Source organism: Mesoplodon bidens (assembly GCF_964165515.1).
Source record: "Mesoplodon bidens genome assembly, chromosome: 3".
Lineage (NCBI taxonomy): Eukaryota > Metazoa > Chordata > Mammalia > Artiodactyla > Ziphiidae > Mesoplodon > Mesoplodon bidens.
In genome coordinates, this window is record NC_138178.1 from 118,782,719 (window position 1) to 118,796,014 (window position 13,296).

A 13,296-nucleotide genomic window follows, 5' to 3' on the forward strand; every position below is an offset into this window, starting at 1 on the left:
ATTGCAACTTGTCAAGCATCCTCTATACTATCTGGGCATCCAAAGGCTTTTCATAGCTTTGCTTTCTGGATATTTAGACTTTTACTGTTGCTACTAATATCAACCCAATGACAAAGATAAATAGGAGATCCAATTCTTTTTCTCAAAAAAACTTTTTTACCAAAGAGAAAATTTAATCAAAAGGATTACTTGACTCTCTTTTTGAAATGAGAGAAAGAGAAGCCGTTGAGCTACACAGCTGAAGACAGAACTTTGTTTAGTAATGGGGCATGAAGAATCTTGCCCTTGAAAAGAAATCGATTCATTTATTCATCATGAATGTATTCATTTATTCATTCAATAAAAAGTTGAGTGATGTATTCATTAAGTGATTTAACCTAAGAGACCTGAATAATGAGTTAATAAAGCAAAAAAGTGAAGTTATATGATAAAAAACACAAATAACATCATTCTCTTCCTCAAAACTTCCTATGGCTTCCCACTACACTTAGAATAAAGCTCACATTCATTTCCACAGCCAAAAGTCCCTACATGATTGGACCTCTGTCTGTCTTCTACTTCATCTCTGACCACTCTTCACCTGCCTCTGTGTTTCTTGTTTACATATGCCAAGTTAGTTTCCACCTTAGAGCCTTGTTTCTGACATACTAGAATGCATTCAATATGTCTCTTTCATTTTTGTCTTTAAATCTTTGGTAATCAAACTTCAGACAATGAAATACGACTTTCTCCTGAATTCTTCCCTCTGCCCAGAATGTTCTGCTTTCCTACTCCCCAATCTTAAATCAAATGTCGCTGTCCAGAGATGCCTTTCCTGACAGCGTTATCTAAGCAGATGATGACTTTTCCATAACTTATCACTGCAGTCCTCTTGTTCATTTATTTGCTTGTTTGTTCTCTGTCTCCCTTCACTAGCATACAAAGTCCATGAGTGCAGGACTTTGTCCGCACACTTTCACCTCTAGCTCCTAGAATAGTGTCTGACACAACATGGGCATTCAATAAATAATACCTATCCTGGAAGATGGGATTTGCATGTGAAATATTAAGCTCACTGATACAAAGTTGGTACTCAACAAACATTAAATTCCTTTCCTACCCACTGATGAGACTCATCAGTTCAGTCCCCTGATCAACAAATATCACACACATACCATCTTAGATACAGAGGATATTGCATAATATTATTCAAAAACACAGAGTAAAGGAATAAAGACAATGTGTGGGGTGTTCTCTTTCTGCTCCTCTTGGTCCACTCTTTGCCACTTTGCTCTGTGTCCCTAGAGCACAGACCTTTAGAACTGCTTTGAAGGGTTCCCTTATTCTCTGGCATCTGACTGGGTATGGTACAATACCAGGGAGGTACAGTCAGGAGATCAGAAAAAAGAGTGATATTCTCTTGACTGAGTCCCTTTACTGAAGGCTTCAAGTTTCTTTTTCTTTTTTTTTTTTTTTTTAAGAATTTGGAAACTTTATTTTTTTATGTTCTGGATTAGTTTTAAGGAATTTTTTTTTTTTTTTTTTTTGGCTACCTGCACAGCTTGTGGGATCTTAGTTTCCTAACCAGGGCCATGCCCCCTGCAGTGGGAGCGCGGAGTCCTAACCACTGGACCACCAGGGAATTCCCTGAAGGCTTCAAGTTTCTCTTGGGCAGTCCTTTCCTAGAGTTCTCTCCAGGCTGTGGTTACTCTTTGCCTGGAGGTGTTACATCCCCTGCTGGTCTTCCTTAACCCTGCCCACACCTTTGTTAATAGTCCATTAGAAACTCCTCAGTCATTGAAGAGTGCCTCCCTCAAAATGGAATACCCATCTGTTTCCTGGTAGAACTCTGACTGATAGAATGAGAAAAAGTAGACAGAATTAAAACATGGCCTTTAGCAACAGAAAAGCAACAAAAGTAAGAAGAGCCATGGAGTGACTAGCGCCAAAATGTGCAAGTTCTGCCATCTCCTCTTTCTGCATCTGTGGATCACTAGCATCTGAGGTTGGGTCCTCTAGAAGTAAATACTGAGATGGAGTTTTGGGTTCAAGGGATCAACATCTATGAAAGGAAGGGGGAGAAGGCAGGGTTGGGAAAAAGGGGAAGTCAAACTCCAATTCAGGCTTTACAGAACTTCAGTCAACCCAACAGGGAGCTCTAGAGTGAGGAATGCCTGTCAGAGTGTCCCACATTTGACCGAGATGATCCTGCCTTTGTACTCGCTCATCATTTATTAACTAGATTCACTAGATCACCGAGGAAGGGGTGATCTTGGGTAAAGTGGCTCTCTGTAGCTGAGGCAGACATGGAAGTAGGTGCCAGCCGGAGGCTGCCAGCTCATTGCACTCCCTGCAGCTGGGCAGAAAGTCTTACCTTGAAGATGGGATGTGGGGTGCCATCCCCACATCTTCCACACCAGTTTGATCCCAGTCTCTCATTGTATGCCTGTCTACCACATGAACTGTTTCCAAAGGCTCCATTCTAGTGCCTCCTCCCTAGTAAGACACACCCCAGCTTAATTAGTTCAACTTATCCTAAGTACTTTCTACAGTACTCCCCACTTCTCCATGGGGGATACATTCCAAGACCCCCAGTGGATGCCTGAAACCACGGATAGTACTGAACCTTATATATACTATGTTTTTTCCTATACATACATACTTGTGATAAAGTTTAATTTATAAAGTAGGCACAGTAAGAGATTAACAACAATAACTAATAATAAAATAGAGCAATTATAATAATACAATGTAATAAAAGTCATGTGGTCTCTCTCTCAATATTATTGTACAAATTTAATGCCTTTTTCATCTTAACTAAGCATTTATCACACATTGTGGGTGTAACTTTTGCAGTTTGAGGTGTGATAGCAAAACTAGCACAAATTTCTTTTTCCTTTTTCACAATTTCACAGATAGAAGATTTGTTCTTACCTTAGATCTTAACAACTTCAGCATATGATGTTTTTTCTTCCCTTATTAAGTAGAGAACTTTCCCCCTTTCACTTAAAGGAAGCGCCTAACAGCTTCTCTTTGGCGTATCCTAATTGCCAGCGTCACTACTCTTGCACTTTGGGGCCAAAAAGCACATGAAAAGATGTTAAACATCACTAATTATAAGAGAAATGCAAATCAAAACTACAGTGAGGTATCATCTCACACCAGTCAGAATGGCCACCTTCAAAAAATCTATAAACAATAAATGCTGGAGAGGGTGTGGAGAAAAGGGAAACCTCTTGCACTGTTGGTGGGAATGTAAATTGATACAGCCACTATGGAGAACAGTATGGAGGGTCCTTAAAAAACTAAAAATAAAACTACCATATGACCCAGCAATCCTACTCGTAGACATGTACCCAGAGAAAACCATAATTCGAAAAGATACATGCACCCCAATGTTCATTGCAGCACTGTTTTCAATACAATAGCCAGGACATGGAAGTAACCTAAATGTCCATCAACAGAGGAATGGATAAAGAAGATGTGGTACATATATTCAATGGAATATTACTTGGCTGTTAAAAAGAATGAAATAATGCCATTTGCAGCAACATGGATGGACCTAGAGATTGTCATACTGAGTGAAGTAAGTCAGACACAGAAAGACAAATATCATATGATATTGCTTATATGTGGAATCTAAAAAAAGGGGTACAAATGAACTTATTTACAAAACAGAAGTAGAGTCACAGATGTAGAAAACAAACTTATGGTTACCAGGGGATAAGGAGAAGGAGGGATAAATTGGAGACTGAGATTGACATATACACACTACCATATATAAAATAGATAACTAGTAAGAACCTGCTGTATAGGACAGGGAACTCTACTCAATACTCTGTAATGGCCTATATGGAAAAAGAATCTAAAAAAAGAGTGGATATCTGTTTACTTATAACTGATTCACTTTGCTGTACACCTGAAACTAACACAACATTGTAAATCAACTATACTCCAAAAAAAAAAAAAAAGTAAACCAAGGGCTACTTGAACACAAGCACTGTGATAACTTGATAGCTGATCTAGTAACCAAGGCGGCTACTAAGTGACTGACGGGTGGGGCATGCTGGACAAAGGGATAATTCATGACCAAGCAGGAGAGAGCAGGACAGCATGAGATTTCATCAACACTACTCAGAACGGTAAACAATTTAAAACTTCTGACTCATTTATTTCCGGAACTTTCAATTTAATGTTTTCAGACCTCAGGTACCAGAAACCATGGAAAATGAACCGTGGATAAGATGGCACCACTGTAATCAAGTTTCTCTATCTTATAAACTGCCAAAGTAACAGGCAGCTGATTGAAGAAATATGTTCCCACTTTAGGAAATCTGAGGTACTAAGAGAAGAGATAGTACTATATAGTATCAGAAATAACATCACCAAGCAGTAGAAGTGCAGCATTCATGCTTCTGTCTGTATATACTCATGGAAAGGGTTGCTTTGTGATATTATCTCTAAGATACTGAACATGTGTGGCTTTTGACGATTAATTCTTTAGCTCTGTGCAGTAGGTACTCTTACCTCCTATGTGGTTTCTGAAGAAAGCTATAGGCTTTCCAAGTCAGTATTCCTGACTCTTACCATTCCTCAGCAGTAGTAGTATATGTTAATATTGACACAACACTTGAGTTGCAAAATGCATCAGCCATTATATAATGTCTGGCTAAGTCAATATGACTGTTTTTATGGTGAAAATTGATACTTTGGGGTTTTTTTGGCCACACCACAGCAACTTGCAGGATCTTAGTTCCCTGACCAGGGATCAACCCCATGCTCCCTGCAATGGAAGCACAGAGTTCTAACAACTGGGCCACCAGGGAATTCCTAATGCTCTGGTTTCTTTAACCTAAATGTTCTTATCCCTTTCATGTACCACCTCTTCATCTGAATCTGTTAGAGATAGTTGACATTGTGCTACCACATTTTCAGATATCCTATTAAAATATATTTAAGTAATGATCTGAACATAAAATGAGATCATTTGAGTGCATTAAGTAGCAAGAAAGTGGGAACATTTCTAACAGGAGCAAATCTCTCCAAGCTGGTATCTTAAGCAAGGATTGTTCTCTTGTTTTTCTGGACTCAAATGAACAGGCAAATTTAAATTTATCTGGGTTCTTCTCTATCTTAACTTAGAACACAATTAAATTAACTAGTTCAGAATTTAGCCATAACATCTTTAGTACTGAATACAAAAATGATGAAGTACATTCATTATTCTTTTAAAAAATATTTATTTATTTATTTATTTGGCTGTACCGGGTCTTAGTTGAAGCAGGCAGGCTCCTTAGTTTCGGATTGTGGGCTCCTTAGTTGCGGCATGCCTGTGGGATCTAGTTCCCTGACCAGGGATTGAATCCAGGCCCCCTGCTTTGGGAGCTCAGAGTCTTAACCATTGAGCCACCAGGGAAGTCCCAGTTATTAAACATTCTTGATTTGACATTATAGATTATGTAAATAGTTCTGTGCCAAAATTTGAAGCTGAAGAGCTAATTGTTCTTTAATGTCTTTGACAACATAGTTTATAGATTTGCAAAAGTATTCAACCTACACCTTTTTGAGTGTGCACGTGTACAGCTATGCAGTGCTCTGATTGTAAACCAAAAGATCCTCAAACCCATGCTCTATCAGATTCTTTCTGAGGATGTAAAAATCTTTGATCTCTTGGGCTTCCCTGGTGGTGCAGTGGTTGAGAGTCCGCCTGCTGATGCAGGGGACACGGGTTCGTGTCCCGGTCCGGGAAGATCCCACATACCGTGGAGCGGCTAGACCTGTGAGCCATGACCGCTGAGCCTGTGCGTCTGGAGCCTGTGCTCCACAACGGGAGAGGCCGCAACAGTGAGAGGCCCGTGTACAGCACACACGCACACACACACAAAATCTTTGATCTCAGAGAGGAGGCTTCCTACTAATTATTGGTTCTGGAAAACAAACAAATAGAAAACACACGTCTTTTTTTTTTTTAGGACTTTGAAAGCAATAGTCTTTCATATTAGCTTGCTCAGGCACTAGAGGGGAGCGTGGTGTCATTCAAGTGCTGCATTCTGCAAAGTATGTATACCCTGGCATGCCCAAACACTGGGAAAAGGTACAGCAAAGAAGGGCTTAGAAAAATATTTTCCTGAGATTAAAATAGGACAACTTTGGTTTCCAAAAATCTACTGCGATCTAGTATTTTACACAAAAATTCCCAATATAGGGATTTGATCCCTTTTTAGTGACAATATCTTTCAAATAATTTGATTTTCAAAACCTTATTGTTATTTTCAAATTATATATGCTCACTGATTTTTAAAAAGAAAGTCAGACAATAGAGAAAAATACAAAGAAGAAAGTGAACACAACTGGAACTCACATGATATATTCCCACCATATGGGGGAGGATTCTTTCAGACATCTCTCTCTTTCTCTTTATATATACAGAAATATGCATATGAATTTAAATACGTAAAATGATATTGTACCTTCTGTTTCCAGAATGGTATTGTTGCAGACGCAGTAGACATCTTTCTGTGGCAGATGACTTGATTCTTGGTGGTAAAGCATAGTGGTTGTGGGTAGGAGGAGTCACAGAGCCTAGGTTGTTTTTTTTTTTTTTTTGAGCCTAGGTTTTAATTTCTTCTCCACTCACTATGCGACATTGGGCAAGTGATTTAACCCATCTCTATATACCTTGGTTTCCTCATAATGCAAAAATGGGGATGATAATATTACCTACCTCAGAGAGTTGATGTGAGAGTAAAATCAGATCACGTAATTGTTTGACAGTACCTGCAACATAATAAGTACTTAATACATTTTAACAATCTTAACTAAATATAGGTTTCAACTTCATAGTAACACTGAAGGTTGTTAAAATATGAACGTGGGATATTTTTTTCAAATAACTTTCATCATGATAATCCCAAACCATGCTTTTAACATAAAATATTATTGCTTCTACGTATAACTATATCTCCACTGACGCTGGTATTTGCATGCAGCAAATACTATGAACGTATTGACTGATCTACCTGAAGACTTTAACAGGAGGAGATGAACTACCTTTTTATGAAGGCCTCTTTAAGAATTGTTCTGTGGAATGCAAGGTGCCTTTAAGCAAGAGAGTTTTACTGCACTGGCTTTATAAAACATGACTCCAAGTAAAAATCCCTGTTAATTATTAAACCCTTATGTATAATCTGGATACCTGACACTGCTGATACTGCAGATTGAGAACAGAGAGTTTTTGTCCCTCAAGTTAAGCCTAAACACTAATAGTAAAAGGTAGTTATCAAGGGATTTAAAAACCCCAAAACTTTTCCTCTTATATTTAGTAAAGAGTGTGGGGTATCTCCTGTTTTGGCTGGCATATCTAGTGCCTAAACAACTGGTTTAAACCTTGTTTGGGATTCCTGCTTGTTTTAGCATGGCGGATCTTGGAGTTCACAGAATCCTCCTTCTGGTTATTTCTCTGACAAAGTGTCTGGAGGGCACAAAACTGTTGGCAGACTTAAAAAAATGTGGTGACTTGGAATGTGAAAGTAAGTCGCTTTTCTTTTTTTCCTTCTTTTCCTCTAAAAATGAGGCTCTGAAATGATATAAAATGTTATTGTGGACATGTATGATAAAAATGAATGTTAATATCATTGAGAAATATTTATAATTATAAGGTATAGTACACTATGAAAGGGAAATGCTGGAAGCAAAGTATTTTGTGATAGTTTTTAATGTAAATATACAAAGATCAGCCTGATATACAAATATATAAGAAATTTTAAGGATATTAATCCAGATCTCAAAAACAAACTAATTAGCACTTTTACTATTTTTTAAGATCAATGTGATTGATTTGTATTAAAAAAGATATCAAGCCATTTGATAGTTATTTTTATGAAGCCCTTACATTTTTTAGTTTCTATTTCACAATCAGAAGTTTCTGATTCTCATGAGTTTTCTAAGACTGTTTTTATTTCAAACCGTCATGATTTAGTGTGTAAACTTTATCAAACATTAATTATTTCTGTGTTCCCTTATTATGCAAAAATACTGAAATCAGTGTTAGGAATACATAATTTTATTTATATCTTTGAATATTAAACTTCCTTCTTCTACAAAGAGAAATTAATTTTCATTTTATTGCTTAAGAACTTATTTTCTGAAATTGGCATTATGGTACAAAATGAATAGCATCCCAGTATATTAGAATTGCTTTATATTGTTCTATCTCTCCAGTATGTGAGAATTACTTCGAATTTGCAACATGTAATTAAAAATGCAAAATATTATTAGTAGGCACATAAATGATTTAAAAGTAAATTTTTTATGTGTAAACATTTTCCTTAATCATTTGGATACATAATTTAATATATAGAGAATGTTTACTAGATGATGTTTTATAATAATTTCATTATAACAACTTTTCTTTCATTCTTTACAAACTCATTTTAGTTTCCTTAGGGCTAGGCACATAACATGGAAAGAGAACATTCAAATTTATAGTAATTGATAAAAGTTATTTTAACTTTAATTGCACGACTTAATGAAAATGTTTTACATATGCCAGTATAATTATAATCGTTAATAAGGTATGTATATTACTTTATGTGCTGAAGGGCTAAATCTAGCATATGTGTTTATGGTCATTCATAGTTATTAAGGGCCTATTATGTGCTGGGTCTGGGGGATGAGGGGTGTGTATCTAAGAGGGATAAAATGAAATGTAAGAAGTTTCTTGTTCTCCACAGATTTTCATTCTAGTGAATGATGACAAGACAGGTCAATATGAAACAGTAAATAGTAATACAACATAAGGTTAATAGATAATATTGAAATTCAGAGAAGTGGCAGAGTAGGATGGACCAATTAGGGATGTCTTATAGCGGAAGTAGGATATGAGTTGTCCATGAAGAGAGACTGATGGGTTTTTAGAAAGGCTTAGGAAAAAACAGAAAGAAAACTCAGAATACAGAAGGTGGATGTTGCAGTGAAAAGAACTTCAGTTCAAATCTGGCTCCACCATTTATCAGGTGTGTGACCAACTCTTTGATACTTAATTAAAGGCTCATTTTTTAGTCTGAGATGAGATTATTTATCTCATAGGTCTGTTCTGAGGATTTAATAATAGCAGTAATAAAAGGTATGAAAGAGCTTATCATGATGCCTGGAGTATAGTAGGTGCCAGAAGAAAACTAATTATCTTTTCCTTCCCTTCTCTACTGTGTGTTTTTCTCTGCATGTTTACATAGCTTTAATAAGCAGAGTCTTAGCCATAAGAGATTACAGAGGACCTGACTGTCGATACCTGAACTTCACTAAGGGAGAAGAGATATCTGTTTATGTTAAGCTTGCAGGAGAAAGTGAAGATCTGTGGGCAGGAAGTGTAAGTATCTAATCTTACAAATTGAATACAGAATAAATGACTAGCTTGCACAAGGATGCCTGGTGTTCATCTCTAAAGGAACTTTAAGAATTTCAAAGTACTTTATATATATATATATTAAAAACCCTTAACATATTTAAACAAACAAACAAAAAAATGGTCATGTTCAGTGCTGGTTCCAGAATTTCTATAAAAAGTAGCTTTGGGGAAGCCAGTCTGGTTGGGATGAAGGTTTAAGAGTGCCTTGAAATTACTTTTACAGAGCATGCATAGTTTTTGAACTTAGGTTTTATATTTATTTAGAGAGACTTTTAGAGGTGCCAGTGGAGATTATGGGATGACTAGGTAACCCCAGCCATCCCTTGGTGCTACCAATGGCCAAGTTTAAGAGAGACTGGGAAGTTTTAGTTAATCAGATTAAATGACATGTCTTGGGAATTCCCTGGTGGTCCAATGGTTAGGACTCTGCGCTTTCATTGCCGAGGGCGCAGTTTCATTCCCTGGTTGGGGAACTAAGATCCCACTTGGCCAAAAAAAAGAAAAAAAAGACATGTCTTTCTGAGCAAATAAAGGACTGAGTTGCTATTGAAGAGATCCTCAGAAAGATTAGTAGCCTAGGGAAGCAAGGTATATGAATTTTTCATGGAGAAAAAGAATAACTGAGAGAGACCACTATTTGGCCCAAAATCCTATTACACTGAAATGCCTAGATGCCTGAATCACCTCTCTGAATATACAAATAGAAAAATTAATGATTAATATTTTCAGTTGAATATAGGTTTGTATCTTAGATTATATCATGCCTTAGAATGAAAAGATACCATGACAAGTGATTTTACTCCCAAGCTGAACAAGCATGACTAACCTGATACATACATCATTTCCATATTGCGTATGCATAAGATCTCTTCCCTGTGTAGCCTCTGTGATCTTTATTTGAAGGAGCAGATTCTATTTGTGTCTATCCTGCTTTTTAGCATGAGGGGCTACATGACTGAACCTCAGACTGTTGTTGACCAGAATTGTTTACCTGGACTTTGCAGCTCCCAAGACTTCTTACTGCTTATGGTGCCTTAAACATGCCATTTCTTTGTCTTGAATGCATGGGAGGTATCCAATGCAACTATAAGGAAAACGACACAGTATCATAAGAGGAAAAGAAAGCATTCTTTCTTGTTTACTATGTGTGAAAATGATAGTTCCACACAAAAGCAGCATGTAATGTGTGGAGCCAGGATGAAGTTTCAACCACACTTGGTTTTGTGCCTTAGGTGTCTAGTCCAGGCAGATGACTGTTTAAGAAGCCACACTGTGTGGTTAGGACTCTGGGCTTTCATTGCTGGAGGGCCCGGGTTCAATCCTTGGTCAGGGAACTAAGATCCCACAAGCCCCACTGGCATGGCCAAGAAAAAGAAGCCACACTGTGGAGTTCATTCTGTCAGTTTCCAAATAATTGCAGCAACTGAAAAGCTGGAAGAATCACAGTTGAGGTATAATGGTGCTGAATCAAAGGGACAAAAGGAATATGCTGTTTAAAGTTTGACAGGGATGGGAAATGGGCTGAGAGTGGTTATGTGAAGCCTTCACCCTTGGGGGACATCTTGTATGCACTTAAACCGATTGAGAGGATCTCTGTTACCAAGGTACCCTCAGAAAAGTTGTATGGAACCAAATGCACCCTGGAAGACTCATAGATCTTTACTATCTTGATGAATCCACCTCAGTCCTTCAGAGTTTAAACATCTTACCCAATTTTGACATCCTGAAAATGCTGCATATGTCACAGCTCCATCTTGCTTGGCTACAGTCACCATTCTCTTGCTTTTTGATATTCCAGGTTTACTAGTGTAAATCTGTGGTCCTCCCGGGCAAGAAAGGTCATTAGGAACAGAAAAAGAAAGAAAATGTGTGGTTTTCCCTCTGAAATCTGAAAAAGTGGCATTTTATATCTTGGCCCTTTGTTCCCTCAGATTTATGCTGTTCTGTCGAGTAGCAAAAGGAATATGATTTCACTGACTTGCTTTTAGATGGTAAATGAAAGCTGTTAATGTTTGTAATTTGAAATAGATGAAAGCCAAGGACATGAAACAAAATTAAGCTCAATGGCTATTATTGCTCTGATCACTCTTACTTGCTAATCTTCATTCTTCATTTTGATAGAAAGGAAAGGACTTTGGGTATTTTCCCAGAGACGCAGTCCAGATTGAAGAGGTGTTCATATCTGAGGAAGTTGAAATATCAACAAAAGTGAGTAAACTCATTTCGGTTATTAATTGAATTTATGTATTTATTTATTAAGGAAAATTTATATTTTATTTTCTCTAACAAAAGAAATAGTTGTTGTAAACACCCAAGAATTCTCTTTTCCAATTACCAATAGTTTTTTTCTTCTTCTTTTATAATGAATGTATTATTTATTTTATTTTATTTATTTATTTTTATTAATTGATATTGGAGTATAGTTGCTTTATCAATTATTAACTGAATTTAAAATTTTTTGGCTAAAACAGTTTTCTGTGGTATAAGTGCCCATCAGTTATACATCTTATATAGTGGATATATAAAATAGTCTGAAAACTCACTCTAGGAATAGTTTGAGTATGTGAATAAAATCAGGTAAGACGAGATTGATGACAAGGATTTTGCTTACTGAAAAATTAACAGGCAGTAGAGTATAGTGGTTAAGAGCATGGATTCTGGAGGTGGACTGGGTTCAAAGCCTGACTCAGCCACTTAGTTGCCATGTGGTCTTGTGTGCCTTTTTTCTCATCTGTAAAATGAAGATGATGATTATAATATAGTGTTACCTCAACAAATTTATTGAGCAAAAAAAGAGCATATGTAAAGTACATAGAACAGCACTTAGTAAGTGCTATGTAAGTGTTAGATATTATTACTAATGTTATTGTCCTGTATTATTACTAATGTTATTTTCCTACTGGGACAGAGTTTATTTCCCATCACACTCTCTAGGTCTCATATCTGTAAACCTCTTTTGCTGTTGGAGTTTTAAATGAGCTTGATAATGCTGGGCTTGATAATGAGAATGGGAATCAGAAGGTGACTCTTCAATATGTGAATTTGATTAGCCCATTTAATTCACATTCCAGGTTAAGCCTATTTATCTTACATGAGGTCAGTGTGAAGTCAGTCTGCCTAGTTAAGTAAACTATTATCTGGTTCTTTTCCAGCACAAATTCTGGGATTAACTGTCTATTCACTGTATAACTACTGGTCCCGTCAGTTCTGTCTCCAAAATATATCTGTCTTCTCTTCATTTTTACTCTCCCCATAGCCCTGATTTAAAGCACCATTGTCTCTTGAGTAGAACACTGCAGTAGGTTTCTAACTGGTCTCCTTGCCTCTACTTTTGCCCTCTTCCAATTCATTCTCCAGACAGCAATGGATCTTATAGATACAAAACCAAAGAAATCAGATCATGTCATTCGCTTGGTTTAAAGCCTTTTTATGGCTTTGCATTGAACCTGGAATCAAGCCCTGACTCCTTACCCTGGCTCTACATGATCTGCTGCTGCCCCCGCTGCTGACCCTGTCACGTGCAACTCTCCCTGCACTCACTATGCTCCTGGCCACACTGGCCTATTGATAGTTCTTAGAACATGCCAAGCTCTTTCCTAGCCCAGAAACCCAAACGGGCTGTTCCCTCTGTTTGGAATGCTTCCCCTAAGTTCTTCACCTGGTTAGTTCCTTTTTATCCTTTAGGTCACAGCTGAAATATCAGTGCCTCAGAGAGCTCTTCCATGATGATTCTAAAGGAATTACTGATTCTTAATCACAGCTTACTGTTTACTTCCTACATAGCACTTATCACAATCTATAATTACATTTTTCTATTGTTTACTGTAGAATTTCAGCACCTGGCACAGTGCAGAGCACATAATAAGCATATAGAAAGCCCAAATTCTTTATTTTTTAAAAAACATGTATTT

The 13,296-nt window shown here is 37.1% G+C and overlaps 1 protein-coding gene across 2 annotated transcripts in view; it reads left to right on the top strand.

Moving 5' to 3' along the window:
- Positions 1-7,269: 7,269 nt before the first annotated feature.
- Positions 7,270-13,296, top strand: part of MIA2 (MIA SH3 domain ER export factor 2) — a 111,431-nt gene continuing 105,404 nt past the window's right edge. The window contains exons 1-3 of one of the 2 annotated variants that reach the window (XM_081228826.1): positions 7,270-7,508; positions 9,213-9,346; positions 11,507-11,593. In XM_081228826.1, the coding sequence (XP_081084952.1) occupies positions 7,394-7,508; positions 9,213-9,346; positions 11,507-11,593 (336 nt within the window). In that variant the 5' untranslated portion in view covers positions 7,270-7,393. The remainder of the gene's footprint in view (positions 7,509-9,212; positions 9,347-11,506; positions 11,594-13,296) is intronic. The other variant, XM_081228827.1, reaches the window with a different exon arrangement.